Source organism: Giraffa tippelskirchi, chromosome 3 (genome assembly GCF_054371585.1).
Source record: "Giraffa tippelskirchi isolate mGirTip1 chromosome 3, T2T-mGirTip1v1.2.pri, whole genome shotgun sequence".
NCBI lineage: Eukaryota > Metazoa > Chordata > Mammalia > Artiodactyla > Giraffidae > Giraffa > Giraffa tippelskirchi.
In genome coordinates, this window is record NC_137277.1 from 149,898,870 (window position 1) to 149,922,665 (window position 23,796).

At 36.0% G+C, this 23,796-nt stretch overlaps 1 protein-coding gene across 16 annotated transcripts in view; it reads left to right on the top strand.

Annotated features, from left to right (window-relative positions):
* CYP20A1 (cytochrome P450 family 20 subfamily A member 1) overlaps positions 1-23,545 on the top strand; it is a 46,753-nt gene extending 23,208 nt beyond the window's left edge. For 15 of the 16 annotated variants that reach the window (XM_081582006.1, XM_081582004.1, XM_081581999.1 and 12 more), the window contains 8 exons: positions 3,712-3,790; positions 5,730-5,845; positions 6,688-6,742; positions 9,622-9,742; positions 13,793-13,904; positions 15,274-15,338; positions 23,021-23,110; positions 23,285-23,545. In XM_081582006.1, the coding sequence (XP_081438132.1) occupies positions 3,712-3,790; positions 5,730-5,845; positions 6,688-6,742; positions 9,622-9,742; positions 13,793-13,904; positions 15,274-15,338; positions 23,021-23,110; positions 23,285-23,435 (789 nt within the window). In that variant the 3' untranslated portion in view covers positions 23,436-23,545. Of the gene's footprint in view, positions 1-3,691; positions 3,791-5,729; positions 5,846-6,687; positions 6,743-9,621; positions 9,743-13,792; positions 13,905-15,273; positions 15,339-23,020; positions 23,111-23,284 lie in introns of all 16 variants that reach the window. The other variant, XM_081581991.1, reaches the window with a different exon arrangement.
* The last annotated feature ends 251 nt before the right edge of the window (positions 23,546-23,796 follow it).

Genomic DNA, 23,796 nt, shown 5'->3' on the forward strand with positions numbered 1-23,796 from the left:
ATATGGACTTTCGGAGAAGGCAGTGGCACCCCACTCCAGTACTCTTGCCTGGAAAATCCCATGGACGGAGGAGCCTCATAGGCTGCATGCAGTCCATGGGGTCGCCAAGAGTCGAACACGGCTAAGCGACTTCACTTTCACTTTTCACTTTCACGCATTGGAGAAGGAAATGGAATGTTCTTGCCTGGAGAATCCCAGGGATGGGGGAGCCTGGTGGGCTGCTGTCTATGGGGTCGCACAGAGTCGGACACGACTGAAGTGACTTAGCAGCAGCAGCATATGGACTTTATTATTCTCTATTTTTACCAGTCTCAACATTATATTAATTTGTTTTGAATCGTACTTAAGTCATTTACTTCACTGCAGTTTTGGATCTCTGATAAATTATTCCTTATTTTCTTCAAATCTATAAAAAACAGGTTAAATAATCAATGCAATACATGTAAAACAAAATCAGTAGGAACTGTGGCTTAGTACTCTGTCACTGTTTAATATTATCCTTTTTCCCATTAAGATGGTTTTATTGCTTGTGTTTGATGATTGAAAAATGTTCATTTCTTAGAAAATGTTCACATGTTCAGGAGTGTAAAAATAAAACTGGAAAAAATCACCCTAAATTCCACTTCCTAGAATAAACTACTCAGGGTATCCAGGTAAAATAAATTGGCTAAAGGATTCCTAAAATGTTTTTCTATTTTAATGAAGAATCACTTTTTGACTCAGTTGTTGATGTCTGATTTTTTTTCATGTTGATGAGACAGCATTTTTAAAAAAGGAACTCTACTATTATTTCTAGGATTTTTATTCCAAGCTACTGATACCTGTTCCTACTCTGGGTATTTTTTTTAAATGTTTTATATATTTATTGCACATGCAGCATGTGGAATCTTAGTTCCCCAACCAGGGATTGAACTCATGCCCTCCATTGGGAGCTCAGAGTCTTAGCCACTGGACCACTAGGGAAGTCCCTATTCTCAGTATTTTTAAGCTGACGTTTTCTTTACCTTTCTTTCCTTAGAATTTCAAAGTAGAAGTAATAATTTCAAACGTATAGTAAAGTGGCAACCAGTACTAGGAACTCCCATGATATCCTTCAGCTGTTGTTTACATTTTGCCCCATTTACTTTTTTCATTCAGTATCTGTCTGTCTTATCCATCCATCCTTCCATCCATTCCTCTCCTCCTTACCCAAAAGATTTGAGAGTAGACACTTTACTTCTTTCCCCCTAAATACTTCAGTTTATATATCACAAAAATAAGAACATTCTCTCATATAGCAACAAAATAGTTGTCAGACTTAGGAAGCTTAGCTTCCATATTTTTATCCAGAGCCCATATTTAGATTTCTTTACTTTTAGTGGTCAAACCTCTTTAACATGAAACGGTTTTTCAGCTTTTCTTTGTTTCTTGATGTTGACTTTTTTAAAAAATTAAGTACAGGCCAATTATTTTGTAGAATGTTCCTCATTTGGGTTTGACTAGATTCAAATTACATGTTTTTGTGTGTGACTAGGTGCAGATTCTCTATTTTTGGCAGGAGTCTGGTATTTTTTTTTAATGTTACTGAAAGTTGTCAAAGGAAAGTTTTCAGACCATAATCATGAGCTAAAATCCTGCCTTAAGTGATCTTTAATGTCCTTAATGTCTGATCTTTAATGTCTGAAACTCTAAGGGGTTGCTGTTGTCCAGCTGAGCCACCAGAAGTACTAACCGGGTTGTGAGTGCAGAGGCAGCGTTAGCTGTACCAGGCCTGCTGCTTGGCTGACCGTACTTGGGAGATGTCATCGGCTCTAAGATGCGTTTCTGTTTCACAGGTGTTAACGTGAAAAAATGTACATCTCACACCCATTTGCATACTGTGTTTCTGAATTGCCCGCCAAAAACATGGTCCTAGTTACTTTCCCACCAACATCAGTGTGCTCTTTCCTTGTGTTTTTGACATATAATTATTCATCTTTTAAATATTTGCCTATCTAGTAAGTAAAAGATGATCTTTCATGATTAACATTTGTAATTCTTTTCTTGTTTGTGAAGTTAATCATTGTGTAATATTTTTGCTGAGCAACTTGTATTTCTTTTTTGTGGGATGCTTTCTCATGTCCTCTACCCGTATTTCAATCAATGTCTTTCTTTTTCTTACCAATCGGTAAGAGCTTTTTATTTTTTTATCTCAATTTTCATTTGCTTTTACTTTTATTTATAATGTTTTAAAAAAGCCCTTTTTTTTTTTAAGCAATTTTAGGTTTACCATAAGCCTCTGTTTTTGACTGTCAGAGTTGTGTATAGTGAATCTCCAGCTGTTAGTCAATTTTAGTTCAGGTTCTCCTATCCCAGCACTGGTTCCTGAGGTAATTTCCACCTGTCAGTCTGCTCCAGTGAGATGTGCCTCCCCATTTTCACCTCTCTCTTGCCTTGGGGGCCTCAGTTTGCCTGGGGCCCTATTCTACCTCAGAGATCCAAGAAGAACTGTTGATTTTTCAGTCTGTTCAGCTTTTTTTGTTGGGGTGGAATAGCTAAATTAACTCAACTTTTTCATCATAAATTTTTGCCCTGTGCTCTGTGTTGTGCTTAGGCACTTCTTTCTCACTTAAAGGGTATTCCTAATATAAACATTTGCTGCATGTTTTTATAGTACATTTAATAGTTTAATTTTTTACATTTAAATAGTCTGAAAGGCATATCTTTGGAAGCTAAGACTCGAGGACTCATAACTATGAATATTTTTTAAATACTTATTTATTTTCTTTTTTCCACAAGTTCTTTCAGAATTTCTGAATTGTAAAGAAAAATTTTCGGGACTAAGTATCCAGTATTGAAATCCTATTGTTTACTCTCTCTAAACTTGAGACTAATTTTTAACCTTTTTCTAGATCTTAGTCAAGGCTTACCAGTTATCATCTTAACTTTATCTTTGAGGTGCAGAACGACAGGGAAGAGTGAAGTCACTCAGTTGTGTCCGACTGTTTGCAACCCCATGGACTGTAGCCTGCCAGGCTCCTCCATCCATGGGATTTTCCAGGCAAGAATACTGGAGTGGGTGGCCATTTCCTTCTCCAGGGGTTCTTGCCAACCCAGGGATCCAACCCAGGTCTCCCACATTGCAGGCAGACTCTACCGACTGAGCCACTAGGGAATCCCTTCCAGTTATCATGGTGAAGTAAAAATTTGGAATTCATTTCAGATGATAAAGAATCTGCCTGCAATGCAGGAGACTTGGGTTCGATGACTGGGTAGGGAAGATCCCCTGGAGAAGGGAATGACAACCCACTCCAATATTCTTGCCTGGAGAATCCAATGGACAGAGGAGCCTGGCAGGATACAGTCCATCGGGTTGCAAAGAGTCAGACACAACTGAGCGACTTCCACTTTACCACTTTACAATGAATTTTACTTATCCACCAGTGCCATTGTAATAAAAAATTGAGAATTGACTCTACTTCTGTTTCCTCTTCCTTTTCATTCATATTCCTTTGAAAATAAGGGAACTTTGACTTTTGAGTTATAATTAGTTTGAAAGTACTTTGAATGAAATTAGTGAGATATATTTTGTGCCTTATCTTCAAAGACAATGGAGTAAATGATTCCCATGTGAAAGGGAGAGTTTAGCAGTTCTGTTGGTGAGACAGAGGTTCTTCACTTATTAGCTTAGATTGCTTGGTATTATTTGGAAAATTTATGTACTAAATAATAGATATACTTTCCTATTTTCAGGTTTGGTCTGAGATTGGAAAAGGCTTTCTGGATGGATCACTTGATAAAAGTACAACTCGGAAAAAACAATATGAAGATGGTAAGTTTTTTCACTCTTTATTTTTAGTAAGGACAAAAGGAAATGTGCCCAGTTTTAATAGGGTTATGTCTGATTCATGAAGTTATTATAGGTCATGTGTTTTTTCTTCCTTTTATGTTTTTTCCTACATTTCCTATGATGAAAGTTTTTCTTAAATAAAAGAGAGGGAAAGGCTATCAATTAGTCAGTGAACTCTAGCACTTGGTCAGAATGAGAGTGTTGCGGTGCTGGAACAGCCTGCAGGGTTAATGGGAGGCGCAAAGGTGCAGTCCTGGGAAAGCAACTTAAAATGCGTGTTAAGTGAGAGTTATAAATAATGAGTGAGATTATCTAAAATAAGAAAATGTTCATGAATATCTTTGTAGTGATATTTTTCTACAAGTAGAAAAACAGAAGAAAATCTAAATATCCAACAATATAGGAATTGCTAAGGAAATAATATCAAAATGACATGTTATATAAGAAATGTAACAAAATTTTAAAAAGTCCTTGCTATTATAATTTGAGTAAAAAAATATTTATATATTTTATAAATACATCCACATGACCAAGGGTAGAAAGAATATTCCATGTGGAGGAAAAGTAGTTGCAAAGTCCTTGAGGTAAGATTCTTCCTGATATATTTGAGGTACAACAGGGAACTCTATGGCTGGAGTGAAATGAGTTAGGAGAATAGAAGACCAGAAAGACTGATGGGAGTGGAACAGATTTTGTCTGGCTTTGGTGTGACTGGGCTGCTGTCATCTCAGGGCTCAGAACAGAAGCAGGGAGACTAATTAGGAGGCTACTGCAGTGAACTGGGCAAGAAAAATAAGTGGCTTGGACTAGGTGGAGGGTAGCAGAAAATAGAATATTTTTTTTTGAAAAAGAATAAGGGAGAATAATTCTGTATTTTGAAAATCAGAACTGCCAACATTAATGGCCAGATTAGATGTGAGGTATGAGAGAAGGAAATACCAAGGTTTTAGACCTGAGTAACTGGAAAATGAAATTTTTAGGAAATCAGATGGGACAGATACTATGGAAAGATCCAGTTTTGAGGGGAAGATGATGGCTTCAGTTTTGGATATGTTATGTTTAGTATACTTCAGACATCTCAGTGGAGATGCTGAGTTGATTGTTTGATATGAGTCTGAAATTCAGGGGAAAGAGGTCCTAACTGGAAATATAAATTTGGGAGTGTTCCATCCGTAGATTGTATTTAAAGCATGAGCATGATTATCACCAAGGTATTTAAAGCATGAGCATGATTATCACCAAGGTAATGAGTATAAGTAAAGATCTAAGAAAAGAAGTCCTTGACCTTGGGCATTCCATCATTAAGAAATTGGAGAGATGAGAAGGAACTGACAAAGGATCCTTAGAATGAGCAGGCAGTAAAGTGGGAGCAAAGTATGAAGCCCAGGAGAGTGGGATCCTGGGAGCCAAATGAGAAAGTGTTTCCATCAGGTGCTGTGATGGGTCAAATAAGATGGGGCCTGAGAAATGGTCTCTGGATAATTTTCTTGGAAGTTGGATTAATCTTCTAGGTTTTAGAAATTTACTTTTCTGACTGTTTCACGCTTGTTGAAGTCTCTAAATGAGTGATGCTTGATTTGGGAGAAGAATGGAATTAAGAGGACAGAATTTAGAAGGAAGGTGAATAATACCAGCAGAGGGGTATATATGTAAAAGTTCTTCAAGGGGCTAGAATCGTTCTACTTCTTGACCTGGGTGTTTGATTTAGTTATTTGTTAAATTGTGCATATATGTTTTATGCATTTTGGTACATGTGTTAAAGTTAGCAAAAAGGACAAATATTAGAGTTTAAATTAGCTTTAAAAATTATGTTATTATTCTCTTAACTGAAAGGTTTACTCTGCACATAGGAACATTGTAAAAATACAAAAAATTGTTCAATCCTCACAAATGAAAATCTTTTTTGTTTTTGTTCTCTAAGCCCTTATGCAACTGGAATCTATTTTAAAGAAAATCATTAAAGAACGAAAAGGAAGGAACTTCAGTCAGCATATTTTCATTGACTCCTTAGTACAGGGGAACCTTAATGACCAACAGGTGATGTAATTCTTAAATGTTTATCAAACAAAGGATAATCAGACATGTATAGAGTGTGCTTTTTATTCACTTTAACCCAGATGCCTTCCTAGAATTCAAGGGCTTTTTCCTTTTTTATTGTACATCATCCATAAATAGTATTTAGATTTGCTGTCCTGTTATTTAGCTCCTGGAAGCAGCTATATAGTATCTAATATATGAGTAAGCAGATATTGAACCAAAATTCTCTGATTGTTACAGAGGAGGACTTGGGTAAGCCTTTTTCGACTAAACTGCTCTGCCCACATGACCAGATGTGGCAGCGTGGCTTGTTCCCAGTGTGGATCTGTTACCCCAGCACACCACTGGGTTACTATGTGTTTGTGGCGGTGTCAGGCACAAGACAGGAGTGGAGCCATTACTGCCACACCTGTTCACTGTAGGAATCTTCTGCCTCCTCTGTGGATGTAAGTCCTCATAGACAAAAAGTGGTTTTCTGGGTGTGTGTGGGTACAGAAATTAAATCGCACTCCAGAACAGTGGCAGGCTCCTCACTCTTCTTGAGTCTTTGTTGCTGCACTCAGCCAAGCTAGAAAGATAGGACTGAGCCAGTTTGTTTGCTATATCATCAGCCAGTAATATTACTGGATAAATGTTCACTGTATCAAAAATGCAGTGCAGTGTTTAGGTTGGCTTTTACATTATATAGATTTTATTCAAGTGAAAACGTCATAAAGGAATAATATACTTGTTTCCTTTCCTTAACTCCCAATTCTATACTCTAGATGTTACTAGGTCTAATACAGGATCTAATACAGGCCACCTTACATGTCACACTTTCTAAACTTAGTTTTGTTTCCTAGATCCTAGAAGACACTATGATATTTTCTCTGGCCAGTTGCATAATAACTGCAAAATGTAAGTATAAATTGATTTCTTTTTGAGATAGATTATAAAATACAGAAAGATAAAGCTATTCTAAAATAAAGGAAATACTGTTTGCAAGATCTCTTTATAATTTCCCTTAGCTCTTACTTTTTTATTCTTGTTTGAAAGGCTAGATTCACACAGTGCTCCTCCCCCCACCCCCCACCCCCACTTTTCTTAACCCCAGGTGCTCTGTGCCACCTCTGAACATTGCCATAAATTTCCTGATGCAGTTTATGGATTGTGAATTCTAGTTAGTGCCTTTAAAACGAACTGCTATTGACACCTTTCCAACCAGAGCTGTAAGCTTTTCAGTTTCCTGCTGCGGCTTTTCACTTTGACTTCAATCCTGTCTGCTATTAATAAGATCTACCAGCAGCGAATATAGGCCACAGAAATCATGACTTAAAAGAACTTCTTGGTGAAATTAAAGGTGATTATTATTTAAAATTCTAACATGGGTGATACATTTCTAAGCTTTCTTACTGGTTTTCAGTTTATCAGACTACCATTTATTTATACAGTTTTTAAGAATTTGTATATCCATAAAAATATGTTAACAGAAAATGCTAAAGGAGGTATTAAAATGCAAGTTGAAAATCTAAAGAATTTATGCTTACTTGAAGGATTTCGTTCACAACTTTTTCTGTTTAAGAAAATTAAAAAAGGAGTAAAAATGTGAAGTTCCTGTAAGTTTTTCTTCTTTGTATAATGTTTTGGTATCTAGAGATGTCCAGATTTTATAGACTAAGTGGAATATAGGTAAGCATGTGTCAAAAATAATGTCTTGAACCTTTAAAAAAATACTTGTTTAAAAAATGTATTACTGTTAAAATATATCTTTGCTGAAGACCTTCAAAAAATCTGAATCAGGGACTTCCCTGGTGGTCCAGTGGCTGGACTTCATGCTACCAATATAAGGGGCCTGGATTTGATCCCTGGTCGAGGAACTAGATCCCACATGCTGCAGTTAAGACTCAGCGAAGCCAAATAATTAAATAATAAAAAATAAATGTTTAAAAAATCTGAATCAGTTGTACTCTGGATATTACAAAAATTGATCATTTCCAAGGTTGACTTAATATTTTAATCTTTTTTGTAGTTTTGAGGGAAAATTTTCAGAGTATTACTGTTTCTTTGCATGTGGGTTGGTTGTTTTCTAAAGCACCTCTGAAATTTTGAAAGGCAAGATCAGCAGGAAACCTTAATTAAAGTCCCTCCTCTGCAACTTAGTAGCCTGAAGCAAGATACTGACCTCTACATTTTTTTCCTGTTCTAAAATAAGGATGACCTCCAAGCTTTCCAACTATAAATTGGTGTCTTGATTCAACATTGTAATTAAAGAACATTAAGTGGCTTAAAATCACATTTTAAAGCTATACTCTGTGTCGTACTTTTTAATAGAGTTGTACAAAAAAACCAGTGTTTGAGGTTATTAAACAGTTACATTAATTTTAAATAATAATGTAGTCAGTCAGGGTGTAGAGTGCCTACTGTATCCAAATCCTTGTGCTAAATCTTTCAATGTTATATATTACTACATATTATTGTAAAATTGCATACATGTACATATATACTGTCTGCATAAGTTTTCACATCACTTGTGAAATAGAAGTTCTTCAGTTCACTCACAAGCCATAATAAAGAAACATATATATAGGAAAAAAGTTAAAGTGAGTTACTCATATGCCTTTTATGAACTCCAGATGTTAGTAAGTTATCAAAATAATTGAGTACCAGGTAGCTATTGATTTTACTGATAATACTATTAAGTGCAGAAAGTGAATTATGTATTTACATTGGATTTGGATAATATGTGACTTCAGCAAATATTTTAAAAAATTAACTTTAAGGCCAATTTAAGCTAGCCCTTTAGCTCAGGAAAGAGATAATAAGTAGAAATAGAAATTATTAAACACAGTTGAAAAATTACTTGACATAGAAAAAGTAGAGCTATAGATAGAATCATGTCAAGCTTAATCTAAGGAAAGAGATGCTGTATGTCTGGATGGTTCCATTTTAACAGTTATAATCCCAGTGGATCCCTAAGGAAAATATAACTATTTTATATTTATTATGTAATTAATTTTCTTACCTTTTGATTTCCTCAGTGATTATAATCCATAAGCCATTTTAAGAAAAAGTAAGCCATAAGCCAGTGAACTCCAGTGTTGGCATTCATCAGAATAATCGTGATATTTGTTAGAAATATAGATACCTTGGACACACCCTAAACCTACTAAGTCAGGATCTGTGGATGGTGGGATTGTGTCATCACACAGTCTCTGACTCCCAGGAGATTTTTGAGAACCACTGTCCTAAGCAAGTAATCAGTTTCAGTTCTTGAACCAGTGTATTACAAGTAAAAACTTAGAAACACTGATTTATAGGTAAATCTCCTGCTATTTTGATTTGTGTGAATCATTTCATTAGGGCTCCTGAGGAAACTGACAAATCAGTTATTTTATTTTACATGGTTGAGTGAACCAAACAGTCCATCACAGTTGCCAGCATTTAACACTTCCCCAGATGTGAAGTTTATTTATTATCATTACTGTTTTGTTTAAGGTAAAATGCCTTAACTAAGGTAAAATGCCTTAAAATGAGTGCCTTTGACTACTTGCCAATTTTATGAAAGAAATTTTCTACATTTCACTGTCTCTCTTTGAGAATATTCTGTAAATGTGTATGTTCTGTTGAATGAAGCACAAATCTCATCAACAAATCTTGTTTTATCTTCTGGTAGCATTAATGTATCTTCTGTATCAGGGGAAAAAAAAGAATATAGCGAAAAATAGTAAGTTTGTTTTTTATTCAGCACCCAAACTATGAATTCACTTTCATTGTTATTAATATAAATTTTCACTTAGTGTGCACCTGGGCAGTCTGTTTTTTAACCACCTATGAGGAAATTCAGAAAAAACTATATGAAGAGATTAACCAAGTTTTGGGGAAGGGACCTATCACTTCAGAGAAAATTGAGGAGCTCAGGTAAGAACATGAGGAAAGGAGGGGTGGGGAGATCTTTAAAAGGTAAATTTGAATTGGTTTATCTTATTTAAAGCTAATGCTAATATGTAGGAAAGCTATGTATTTTTACAGGACTTAAAGTATTTACATATAGATTTTAATAGATGACTTAATTTGCTTTTTAAAATCATAAGGTAATCTTGGGAAACTTTTACATGGGCCTATATAAAATAGCATCAGTGATGTCTAATAAGTGGAACATTCATACATTGATGGTAGGAATGCAAAATGGTACAGTTCTGTTGTAAAACAATGTGGCAGGATCTTATGAAATTGTACAGTATCACCCAGCAGTTCTCTTAGGCATTTACCCGAGACAAATGAAAACATGTCCACACAGAGACCTGTATGCAAACATTTATCACAGTATTACTCATAATAGCAAAAACCAGGAAGTAGTCCAAATATTCATCAACTGTTGAATAGATAAATTGTGTTATATCCATACAATGGAATAGTACCAAGTAATAAAAAGTAACACAATATCAATGCACAAAACAACATGCATAAATCTCATTATGCTAAGCGAAAAAAATCAAGCACAAAAACTGTCTACAGTGTGTTTCATTTAGGTGACATTCTGGAAAAGGCAAAGCTATTGTGATAGAAAGTAGGGCAGTGATGGCTGGGGCCAGAAATGGGGAGGGGATCAACTGCAAAGAGGCATGAGGAAAGGGAGAACTGTTACAGATCTTTCTTGTGGTTGTAGTCACACGGTCATATATGATGACTAAAATTCATCAAACTGTACAGGTAAAATAGATAACATTTTTATGTGTAAGTAATACCTTAAAATGTAAAAGATTTTTAAAAATAGCATCTGTGACTTCTTAGGGGGTTGGAAGTCTGAGACTGGGTAGCAAGCAACCTTACTTTGGAGCATCTTTCAACTATAGAAAAGAAGATACGGATACGGCCATTAGAAAGAACTCGAAACCATGGATTTCACAATGAGACATTTGTTAAGGATTCTTTAAAATGTTGAAAGCTTTATTGATTACAATTTTAAAAAGTAATACATACTTGTTTTTTGAAGTTTTTATTATGCAGAAGTATATGACATGGAAGGTGAATGTCCTTTGTAAATGAGCCCAAGAGAGATAACAATTGTTAACTATCTATATTATTTTTCCAGACTTTTTCTGTACATATATATGTATGTATTTAAAGCAAAAAATTTAAAAATATTTTAAAATACAAAACATGTAACTTCTGTAAATTCTATGTTTTCTCTTAATGTGTTGTAGACAGTGTTCTATACGTAATAACTCCACCACATCTAGTCAGTGAGTAAGTTCTGTTGGTTTTACTCTCCAAACAGCACTTAATTAGAAGTTTAGTTTTAGTTCTTTCCATTGTTCCCCACCCCTACCCATGAGGAGCACCACCAACTTGTCTGGGTTATTTCAACAGCCTTGTGTCTTTCTTCCTCCTGTGAAAGTGAAACCTGCTTAGTCTTGTCTGACTCTTTGTGACCCCATGGACTATACAGTCCTTGGAATTCTCTAGGCCAGAATACTGGAGTGGGTAGCCTTTTGCTTCTCCAGGAGATCTTCCCAACCAAGGGATCAGATTCAGGTCTCCTGCATTGCAAGTGGTTCTTTACCAGCTGAGCCACAAGGGAAGCCCAAGAATACTGGAGTGGGTAGCCTATCCCTTCTCCAGTGGATCTTCCCGACTCAGGAATTGAACTGGGGTCACCTGCATTGCAGGCAGATTCTTTACCAACTGAGCTGCTCTAGGTTGCTCTTGGAGCCAGTGACTGTACACTAATCTCTTCAGGTGCTTTAAAAATATATATAACCTGAGACTAATCCCAAAGCAACAATCTCTAGGCATCAGAAAGTTTCAGAAGCTTCTTAGATGATTCTAATGTGTAGTCAAAGTTGAAAATCACTGTGCTAGTCATCTTTCTATATCTGGGGAGTTATATCTGATCATACTCCCCTGTTTAAAATCCTTCAGTGACTTCTGGTTGCCCTTAAGATAAAATTTATACCAACTAGCTTGGCTCATGAGGCATTTCAGCTTTACTGAAATTCTTTTGTTTCTTCAAATGTGAAGCACTATTTTTAATCTTCTGACTTTTGGTTACATTCTCTCTTCCTCTGTCCTCTAGCTGAGTCCAGTTTTTTCTTCAGGTCTTAGCCTAAGTGTTTATTCATGTGCAAAGTCCTCTCTCCAGTTGGGTGCTCCTGCCATGTGTTCCCCAACACCCTGAACTTCCTTTATCATAACAGTTACTGTGCCTTTTTAATTGTTCATCCTTGATGTTCCTTCCTCTGTCCTTTCCCCTGCCAACTAGACTTTGAAATTCTTTGAGGGTTTTGTCTTGTTCACTGTTGTAGCTTAGTAACTGATCCAGTGCTTCTAATGTAGTAGGTACCTAAAAAATATTTGTTCAAAGAGGAAAGGATGTTTCCTTTTTTGTTTTTGATGTTTTTAGAAATTCTAAAATTCAATATTCCTATGCTTACATCTTTGCAAATATTTCCAAATTTTTCTATTAATAAGGTCCGAGAAATGAGATAATTATTTAAGAATGTATGCAGTAGTGTAGTGTTTACAGTTAGGGGCTATGGGGTAACAGACTTGTGTTTGAATCCTGTCAATACCACTTACCTGCTGTGTGATCTTTTTTTAAAAATTAATTAATTTTAATTGGGAGGCTAATTACTTTACAATATTGTGGTGGTTTTTGCCATACATTGATATGAATCAGCCACGGGTGTACATCCCAAACCCCCCTCCTACCTCCCTCCCCATCCCATCCCTCTGGGTTGTCCCAGTGCACCGGCTTTGAGTCCCCTGTTTCATCCTGCTGTGTGACCTTAAACAATTGCCTCATTTTTAAAATCTGTGAAATTAAAAAACAATAATACCCATGAGTTTCTCATAAGGATTAAATGAAATACTGCATAGAAACTATTTCACAGAACTGGTGCATAGCAAGATTGCAATATATTTTTAGTTTTTACTCCTCTCATTGTAATGCAAACCTTATATTTCCATATATATTGCCAAGTTATCCTTCATCAGAGCTTCTCTGGTGGCTCAGATGGTAAAGAATCCTCCTGCAATGCGGGAGGACCTGGGTTCGATCCCTGGGTTGGGAAGATCTCCTGGAGGAGGGCATGGCAACCCACTCTAGTATTCCTGCCTGGAGAATCCCCTTGGACAGAGAAGCCTGGAGGGCTAGTCCATGGGATCACAAAGAGTCAGACATGAATGAGCGACTAAGCACAGCACAGCATCCTTCAGAAAGGTTGTACCAATTTATACTTCCCTCAAGTGAATATGAATGTCCATTTCCCTATTTTTTATTCATATTTTCTATGACAATACTCTTGTTCATATTTGCTAATCTGGCAGGTAAAAAAATTTGCTTTGATTGGCAGTCTTTCTGTTGTTAATGAGGTTGAAGAGTATCATTTATGTTTCCATACCATTTGCAATTTTTTTTCTTTTTTTGTGGATTGCTTTTATATTTTATGTCCATATTCCTGTTGGGATGTCTGATCATTTTAATTTGGGATTTTTAAATAGCTTTGAGGCATTAAGGATATATTTACAGTAAATAATTTTTCTACTTGGCTTTTAATTTTACTTAATGATGAGTTCAAGTATATAGAAAATTTTCCATAGTCATGGTGTTTTTCTTTATGATATCCATCATTGTTTCAATATTTTTTCTAATTTTGAAGTAGAAAAGTCTTATTAAAATTTTTATTAAATCCTTCATTAAAAATAAAGGACGCTTCTGCACACAAATTTTAGAAATATTGTTTTGAGTTTTCTTCTGGTACTTTTAAAGTTATTTTTATTGGTTTAAATTCTTACTCACCTAAACTTTATATGCTTCTAATATACACTGTATTTTAAGCAAATAAGAATTATGACTCTTTCAAGTTAGGAAGGTTATTAAAATTGTTGAATGACACTTTAAAATGTATATACATTTCAAATTGATTCTCCCAAAATAAGGATCCTCAAAAAATTTTTTTTAAACAGGTATTGTCGGCAGGTGCTTTGTGAAACTGTTCGGACTGCCAAACTGACCCCAGTTTCTGCCCGGCTTCAAGATATTGAAGGAAAGATTGACAAATTTATTATTCCTAGGGAGGTAGGAAACATTTCATAGGCTTAACCCATTCAGTTATTCTTTTCAACTCTTTTAGTGTGTATTTTTAAGCTTTATTGTTTAAAGTATCCAATAAATGCTACCTGTTGTTAAATAAAAGAGTTGTTTTAAATTACAAAATAATATATGCTTGTTTTAAGGTTCAAACAAAATAAAAGAAAGGCTCCTTTCTCCCTGGGTACTACTGTGAATCATTTAGTGTATATTTTGTAGGTTTTTTCCTGTGTATATGTATTACTCTATGTATATATACATGTTGCTGTTGCTGCTGCTAAGTCGCTTCAGTCGTGTCTGACTCTGTGCGACCCCATAGACGGAAGCCCACCAGGCTCCCCCGTCCCTGGGATTCTCCAGGCAAGAACACTGGAGTGGGTTGCCATTTCCTTCTCCAATGCATGAAAGTGAAAAGTGAAGTCCCTCAGTCGTGTCCGACTCTGAGCGACCCCATGGACTGCAGCCTACCAGGCTCCTCCGTCCATGGGATTTTCCAGGCAAGAGTACTGGAGTGGGTTGCCCTTGCCTTCTCCGATATATACATATATATGTATGCATTTTAAAAACCTAATTTATATGTGACAATATACTCTTTATATATTGTTTGTTATATATTGTTATATATTGTTTTTAATTTTCTTCTTTTATTGAGACAGTTAATACAACTGGCACTTACTATGGATCCGATTCATTATTTTTAATGGATGTATAGTACTGCATTGTATGAATGGACCATAATTTAAGTAGTCCTCATTGATGACAATTTAGATTGATTTTAATTTTTTTCATTACTACAAATTGCTTCTAAGAGGCAATTTATATTTTGAGCAACAGTGTATGAGATTGCTTTTCCTCTCCATATTCTTTACCACCTCTGATTTATGAATCTTTTATATATTATGTGAATCATATATGAAAAATTATCTCATAATTTTAATTTGCTTCCCCTGATAATTGGAGAGATTAAACAGCTTTTCATACATATACTCAGTTTGTTTCTTTTGTGAATTATTTTCTTTCTAGTGAGTTTATATGTCTTTTTGTAGATTATACATATTAATTCTGTCAGTTATATGACAAATCTTTTTTTTCTGTCATTTATCTTTTACTAGTTTTATGGTGTGTTTTGTTTTAATTAGATGCCAGTTTTAAATTTTCACATAGTGAAGTCTGTTATTTTATGGCTTCAGTATTTTGTGATATGCTTAAGGGATACCTTCCCACTATGAGATCACCAAACTAATGGCCTGTGTTTTCTTCTGTTACGTAATATTTTTATAAGTTGGCTTTCTGCGAGTCATTTTGTCTCTGTTAAACCTTTCATAACCAGAGTATCTTTTTTTTTTTTTTTTGGCAGACCCTTGTCCTGTATGCCCTTGGAGTCGTGCTTCAGGATCCCAGTACTTGGTCATCTCCGTACAAGTAGGAAATTTCTGTCATTGTCTTTGCAGTTCTTAATTTTTATGTGTTTGCATGTTTTGTGTTCTTTTTCTATGTTTTGAGGAGAAATTCAGTATGTAACAGTGATATAAAAACAGGAAGCCACCACTTTCCCTGTATATCTACTGCTCACTACTTTTTCTTTCATGAATCTACTGTCTTCTACTCTTTATTTCTCCTATTACCACTTCTGTCCCAAGATCTATTTAATTACTTAATTTCTACAATTATCCTTTAATTTCAGTGGTATTTTGGAGTTCTGTTACTGGTAAATGGGTATTGTGTATGCAGTTTCTTTGTTTTCATTCTGTTGGTCTGTTATTAAGCTCTTTGGTCGAATTCAGAAAATAGGTGTTGTGTGTATATTGTGTGTGAGAGCAGCAAGGGAGGGGAAGAGTGAAGAACAAAGCTGAAACTGTTTGCCTCCTCAGTAGGCATCTGGTAAAATCTGCCTTAAAGAAGTAGATTAAGATCTGCTAGCCTTGAAGAAGGTTATATGTTGAGTTGATGAGGGCTAAGACAGCTGGCGTGCTGCAATTCATGGGGTCGCAAAGAGTCGGACACGACTGAGCAACTGAACTGAACTGAACTGAAGACAGCTATGTGACAGGCAGGGGGCAGAGTTGATGGCATGGTTGAAGTAAAAGAAAAACCTACTTCCAGAGTATAAGGCTGGGACATTTAAGCATTCAGTTCAGTTCAGTTCAATCGCTCAGTCATGTCCGACTCTTTGCGACCCCATGAACTGCAGCACACCAGGCCTCCCTGTCCATCACCAGCTCCCGGAGTTTACCCAAACTCATGTCCATTGAGTTGGTGATACCATCTAACCATCTCATCCTCTGTCGTCCCCTTCTCCTCCTGCCTTCAATCTTTCCCAACGTCAGGGTCTTTTCAAATGAGTCAGCTCTTCGCATCAGGTGGCCAAAGTACTGGAGTTTCAGCTTCAACATCAGTCCTTCCAATGAACACCCAGGACTGATTTCCTTTAAGATGGACTGGTTGGATCTCTTTGCAGTCCAAGGGACTCTCAAGAGTCTTCTCCAACACCACAGTTCAAAAGCATCAATTCTTCGGCGCTCAGCTTTCTTTGTAGTCCAACTCTCACATCCATACATTACTGCTTGAAAAACCATAGCCTTGACTAGATAGACCTTTGTTTACAAAGGAATGTCTCTGCTTTTTATATGCTGTCTAGGTTGGTCATAACTTTCCTTCCAAGGAGTAAGCATCTTTTAATTTTATGGCTGCAGTCACCATATGCAGTGATTTTGGAGCCCAGAAAAATAAACTCAGCCACTGTTTCCACTGTTTCCCCATCTGTTTGCCATGAAGTGATGGGACCAGATGCCATGATCTTAGTTTTTGGAATGTTGAACTTTAAGCCCACTTTTCCACTCTTCTCTCTCACTTTCATCAGGAGACTCTTTAGTTCTTCACTTTCTGCCATAAGGGTAGTGTCATCTGCATATCTGAAGTTATTGATATTTCTTCCAGCAATCTTGATTCCAGCTTGTGCTTCATCCAGCCCAGTGTTTCTCATGATGTACTCTGCATATAAGTTAAATGAGCATTAAGTCATTTTAATTTTTCACATTACAGTGATATTAAAGGGAAATCTATTAATAAATGAAATAACAGTACTTCAAAATCTGCTAAAAAAATTAAGTAAATTTAATATTCAAAGGGGCTTTCATAGCAGAATTAAAGATATACATTGGTAAAATAAAAATGTATACTTACAGTTATAAAAAATTAAAATTTCACATTTTAAAATCTTAAAAAAATTCTCATGTGGAAAAATGCCAAATTTTTGATAAACTTTTAAATGTAATACAAAAAGCATAAGAACTTTGCTAGAACTTTCGACACTATTCCTATCCTCAAAACACTCAGAGAATCAGGGTCACAGATTGAAGATACTGAAAGAAATATGTGCTAAAATATGGAAATCATTTTTAGGAATCAAATGCAGTCAAATTTAGGAAATGGTATTAGTAATGTTGTATGCCAGGGAAAAGCTTTCTTCAGTTGGATACCTCATCATCATCCCTTGTGGAAACTCCAGAGATTCATTTGTGTCAGTGTCTTGAGATGATCCTTGAGAGACTGCGTCACACTAGCCAAAATGTACATAGGACTGAGATAGACCCTGTAGAGACAATTGATTAATTATAGTTTGAATATAATTATCACACAGAGGAAGATGGAGAGATTGATTTTTTTCACTAAATTTAATGCTCTTGAGATTAACAAAGGGTGTTGCATATTTTTTATGGCTGAGTAGTAGTCTACATGTGCTAAGTTTGTTCAGCTTCCACCCTTTGACCCACTAAAGGACATTTGGCTTGTTTCTAGTATTTTGCTTGTATGAATAAAGCTCTTATGAACATTTGTGTACAAGGTTTCATGTGAACATAGCATTTCATTTCTTAGGAAGAATGCCAGAGTATGATTGGTTATACAGTTAGTGCATACTTAATTTCACAAGAAACTGCCAGACTATTATTTATAGATTCTCAGCTGCAGTGTTTGAGAGATTTAGCTTCTCTGCAGCCTCAATAGCATTAACTATTGTTTCTGTTTTTTATTTTAGTTCTAATGGGTATGTGGTGATATTTCTTTGTGGTTTTTATAAGTTTTCTTTTTTGAGTAACTGACATTACCTTATTCTCCTTACAGAAATCTGTCTAGACATGATTTATTTATAGAAATAAATGCATCATTGCTTTTATTGTATTGGCGATGTCTCAGAGGAAGAAACCCTGAGTCAAATTCTGTGATTTAAATGGATAATAATGTAAATACTACTCAGTACCAAATAAAGAAATATTATCAACTTAAAAAAAAAAAACAGACTGAAATAGAATCTCAACTAAAAAGAACTAAGGCAAACATTAAAATCCTTAGTAAGGACTGATACCAAGGTGGTGATATAGCAGGCTCGTGAATTTCCTTCCTCACACAGATGCTCTGAATGTAGAGGAATTCCCTCTGAGAAAAATCCAGGAACTAGCTGAGGACTCCTCCACATTAGGTAAATGAGAAAATACCCACGTTGAAACAGGTGGGAAAGGCTGAGACACATTCTTGTCATAAACTCCACTTAGCAGCTGCTGCTGCTAAGTCGCTTCAGTCATGTCCGACTCTGTGCAGCCCCATAGACGGCAGCCCACCAGGCTCCGCCATCCGTCCGTGGGATTCTCCAGGCAAGAACACTGGAGTGGGTTGCCATTTCCTTCTCCAGTGCATGAAAGTGAAAAGTGAAAGTGAAGTCGCTCAGTCGTGTCCGACTCTTCGCGACCCCACGGACTGCAGCCTACCAGGCTCCTCCATCCATGGGATTTTCCAGGCAAGGGTACTGGAGTGGGGTGCCATTACCTTCTCTGTACCCCCAGCACAGTGCTGTACAATCAGGAGGGAACATCAAACTCTCAGCTTCTCCCTGAGGATCAAAGGCTTTGAACCACACATTTTGTGCCGCAGTTTTAAATGCCTGAGGGATGGGCTCCCAGAACATCTACTTCAAAAGCCATCTGAGCTTGCATTCCTGAGTCGCACAGGACTGGAGAAAAGCAGTTTTTAACGGGAGCGTGTTGGGAGCCACACGTATTCACCATGGCTGTCCCCATTGGGGCTCAGCATAGAGGGAACAGGCAAAAAAGCCTATCTCCCAGTCTTTCCCTGGAAGGGGGTTGATTGTGTACTTTACAAGCTGTTTGCTGAAGATGCAGTTTCTTAATGAGCGTGCATTTAGAAATACTGGCTGTGATCCTCTCCAGAGCCTGCGGGAGTCAATGGACACACCCCCAGCTTTCTTCTTCTAGTTCACTCCAACCATAAAACCAAGTTACCAGCATCTCCCTTTCATACATATCAAGTGTCCCAACTTTTATGGCTGCCATCGAGGGAGGGATATGCCCCAAATTTCCCTGTTGTGTTAACTGGCACATCTTGCATTCATAAGTCCCACAGGATCATAGCAAACAAAGAAGCATACGTTAATGGGCATGGAGATACTGGCTGTGGTTAGCCCCCACATTTCAGTGCAGAGGGAGCCAGCAAAATGCCTATTTCCCAATCCTTCTCTGGAAGGAGTTTGACTACATGCCTAGAAAATTTAGTGTATTTCCAAAATTCTGAAAACCTAGTATTTGGATAACACTGTCATTTGCTACATATTTTATAGTCTTGTGTTGTAAATCGAGTTAAATTCATGATGGAAAATAAAATTGGGATTACTTCTTACCCTGAAAATAAATAAAATAAGTGTTATAGTTTTTTAAAAAACCTCAATACTTGAGATTAAGTTACTATTCATTTTCATTTTTTAATCCTTAAAATTGTGAGATATTTAACAAAATAATTGGATGTCTCTGTGTCTTTTTTGGAGAAATGTCTTTTTGGATCTTCTGCCCATTTTTTGATTGTGTTGTTTGTTTTTTTGATATTGAGCTACATGAGCTGTTTGTATATTTTGGAGGTTAATCCCTTGTCAGTCACATCATTTGCTAATATTTCATCCCATTCTGTGTGTTGTCTTTTCACTTTGTTTATGGTTTTTTTTTTCACTGTGCAAAAAAAATTTTTAGGTTTAACTAGGTCCTATTTGTTAATTTTTGCTTTTATTTTCATTACTTTAGGAGGTGAACGCAAAATGATATTGTTGTGGTTTATGTCAAGGAGTGTTCTTCTGTCTGTGTTCTCCTGTAAGAGTTTTATGGTATCCAGTCTTACATTTATATTTTTAATCCATCCTCAGTTTATTTATGTATATGGTGTTAGAGAATGTTCTAATTTCATTCTTTTAAATGTAGCTGTCCAATTTTTGGACACCACTTATTGAGATTGTCTGTTCTCCACTGTGTAGTCTTGCCTCCTTTGTCGTAGATTAGTTGACCATAGGTGTGTGGGTTTATTTCTAGGGTTCGCATTGATCTCTGTCTTCATGCCAAAATCATACTGTTTTGATCTCTGTAGCTTTATAGTACAGAGTGAAGTCAGGGAGCCTGATTCCTCCAGCTCTGTTTTTCTTTCTCAATATTGCTTTGGCCATTTGGGGTCTTTTGTGTTTCCATACAAATTTTAAGTTTTTTTGTTTAGATCAGCAAGAAATGCCATTGATAATTTGATAGGGAATGTGTTGAATATGTAGATTACCTTGTGTAATGTAGTCATTTTGACAATATTGATTCTTTCAATCCAAGAACATGGTATATCATTCCATCTGTGTCATCTTCGATTTCTTTCATCAGTGTCTTATAGTTTTTGGAGTATCGGTTTTTCACCTCCTTAGGTAGGTTTATTCCTAGGTATTTTATTTTTTTTGATGTGATGGTAAATGAGATTGTTTCCTTAATTTCTCTATCTCATCTTTAGTTGTTAGTGAATATGACTTAAAACACATGAAAGATGCTCAGCATTGCCAATTATTAGAGAAATTCACTTTCACTTTTCACTTTCGTGCATTGGAGAAGGAAATGGCAGCCCACTCCAGTGTTCTTGCCTGGAGAATCCCAGGGACGGTGGAGCCTGGTGGGCTGCTGTCTGTGGGGTCGCACAGAGTCGGACACGACTGAAGTGACTAAGCAGCAGCAGCAGCAGCAGATCAAAACTACAGTGAAGTATCACCTCACACTAGCCAGAATGGCCATCATCAACAAATCTACAAGCAATAAATGCTAGAGAGAGTGTGGAGGAAAAGGAACCCTCCTACACAGTTGATAGGAATGCAAATTGCTACAGCCACTATGGAAAATAGTATGGAGGTTTCTTAAGAATTTAAAAATCAAGCTACCTATGATCCATCAATCCCACTCGTGGGCATACATCTGGGGAAAACCATAATTCAAAAAGATACATGGACTCCAGTGTTCATTGGAACATTGTTTACAGTAGTCAAGACATGGCATCAACCTGTGTTCCTCAATAGAGAAATGGTTAAAGAAAATGTGATACATATATACAGTGGAATATGTTGTTGTTCAGTCGCGAAGTCGTATCTTACTCCTTTGCAACCCCATGAACTGTAGCCCACTAGGCTCCTCTGAATCTTCCTGACCCAGGGATTGAACTTTTGTCTGCTGCATTGGCAGGTGGGTTCTTTACCACTGAGCCACCAGGGAAACACGCAATGGAATATTACTCAGCCATAAAAGAGAGTGAAATAATCCGATTTGCAGCAACATGGATGGACCTAGAGATTATCATACTAAGTGAAGTAAGTCAGATACAGAAAGACAAGTGTCACATAATATCACTTTTATGTAGACTTTAAAAGAGTGATGCAAATGAACTTATTTACAAAACAGAGAGAGACTCACAGACTTATAAAACTTTCAGTGACCAAAGAGGAAAAGTGTGAGTGAGGAATAAATTAGGAGATTTGGATTAACATATATACACTACTATATATAAAATAGATAATCAACAAGGACCAACTATATAGCACAGGGGAGTCTATTCAATATTCTGTAATAACCTATATGGGAAAGAAACCAGAAAAAGAATAGATCTGTGTGTATGTAAAACTGGATCATTTTGCTGTTCACTTGAAATAAATGCAACGTTGTAAACCAACTATATTCCAATATAAAATAAAAAAAACTTTGTAAGTTGGAAAAATCTAGTTTCATTCTCTTTTAACCTGGAAACATAGATATCTTCAAGTAAACACTTAGGGTCCCAATTTTCAAATTAGTTTACAAAAGGAAAAAGCTGATTATATTTGATATAATTTTTCTATAGAGTCTAATGTAAATAGAGTATATCCCAAAAGTAAAAGATAATTTACACTCTTTAAAAAGAGTATGAAAGCAGAATTCTTTTTTTTTCTCATAGTAGAGTTTAGATCTTTTAAAAACATTTGTTTTTGAGGGGAATTTTTATGCTTCTTGGTGGGTTGATTATTTTGTTTTAATATATCCATTTCCCCATGACTCTCTACAGAGTAAAACTTTTATTCTGTACAGTAAAAAATCCTTGGTGATGGTGGTTTAGTCGCTAAGTCGTGTCCGACTCTTGCGATCCTGTGGACTGTAGCCTGCCAGGCTCCCCTGTCCATGGGATTCTCCAGGCAAGAATACTGGAGTGAGTTGCCATTTCCCTCACCAGGAGATATTCCCGACCCAGGAATTGAACCTGGGTCTCCTGCCTTGCAGGGCGATGATTTACCAACATTTCCTTCACTTACTAATAAGTCTGGGTCTTATGTAATATAATTTTGATGTGTGTAATTTTAAGTCTGGTGACTTCAATTTTAAGAAATGAAATTTAATTGAAAAGGCAATGTAAAATACTTTGCATATTGATTCGATGGTCTCATGTACCATATTTTGAACACTCTTAATTGTAAATACTCACTAAGTGATTTTGTGTGATTTATCCTTTAATCTCATAAATGATGTAAGTGCCTGTTATGCTTTTATTCCTTGATGGTTCTAGAGAAATGTATTTTGCACCTATTGTTTAGAAATAATAAAGTAAGCAAAAAGAGACATATGTTCAGTAGTTTAAGAACATAAAAGGTCAAAATGAAATATAATGTGACAGCAGTTTCTATCTTTAGTAGTTTTTAAAGTTTATTACATACCTGTGTTCTTATAGTGTAAATACATGCCATGCCAGTGGAGCTCTGTTTGACTAGCCCCAAATCTTCTTTTTAGGTTTGATCCAGAGCGTTTTGATGATGAATCTGTAATGAAAACTTTCTCCTTGCTTGGGTTTTCAGGCACACGGGAATGCCCAGAGTTGAGGTGAGATGATAAAGGAAAATGAAAGGAAAGATGTCAGACTTTGTACTTAAAATTTTGATAATCACTGTTGATGAGAATGAACAATCTGTATAAATTGTATAAATTAAATTTAAAAGTTAAATTGTATAAATAATCGTTAATCTTTGGTAACCATGTCACTCTCTTCCTGACTAGGTTTGCCTATATGGTGGCCACAGTGCTTTTGAGTGTTTTGCTGAGGAGACTGCACCTCCTTTCTGTGGAGGGACAAGTCATTGAAACTAAGTATGAACTGGTGACATCATCCAAAGAGGAAGCTTGGATCACTGTCTCAAAGAGATACTAAAATTGTATCCATTTAACTTTGCTGAAGAAAATGATCATTTAGAAAATCTGTATTGAATCCTTTTAGAAACCAAGCATCATTGTGTAAAATAAACACCTATTAATACTTCATCATGTAAATTTGGATTTTTGTATACCGGAGTTTCTTGATGCACCAATATACGCTTATATTCATTGCATCAGTATAGTGATCATTTTAATGGGAGGCCTTCTGCTTTTAACTTTTGTCATATCACTTTCTATGCCATTATTTTCATTTTCTTAGCCTTAGTTTGATTTCTAAAATTAATATTCTTGAAGATAAATTATTTTGCACAGTAATATTTTCCAAATATTCATAAAAAAGAAAAATGATATTAACT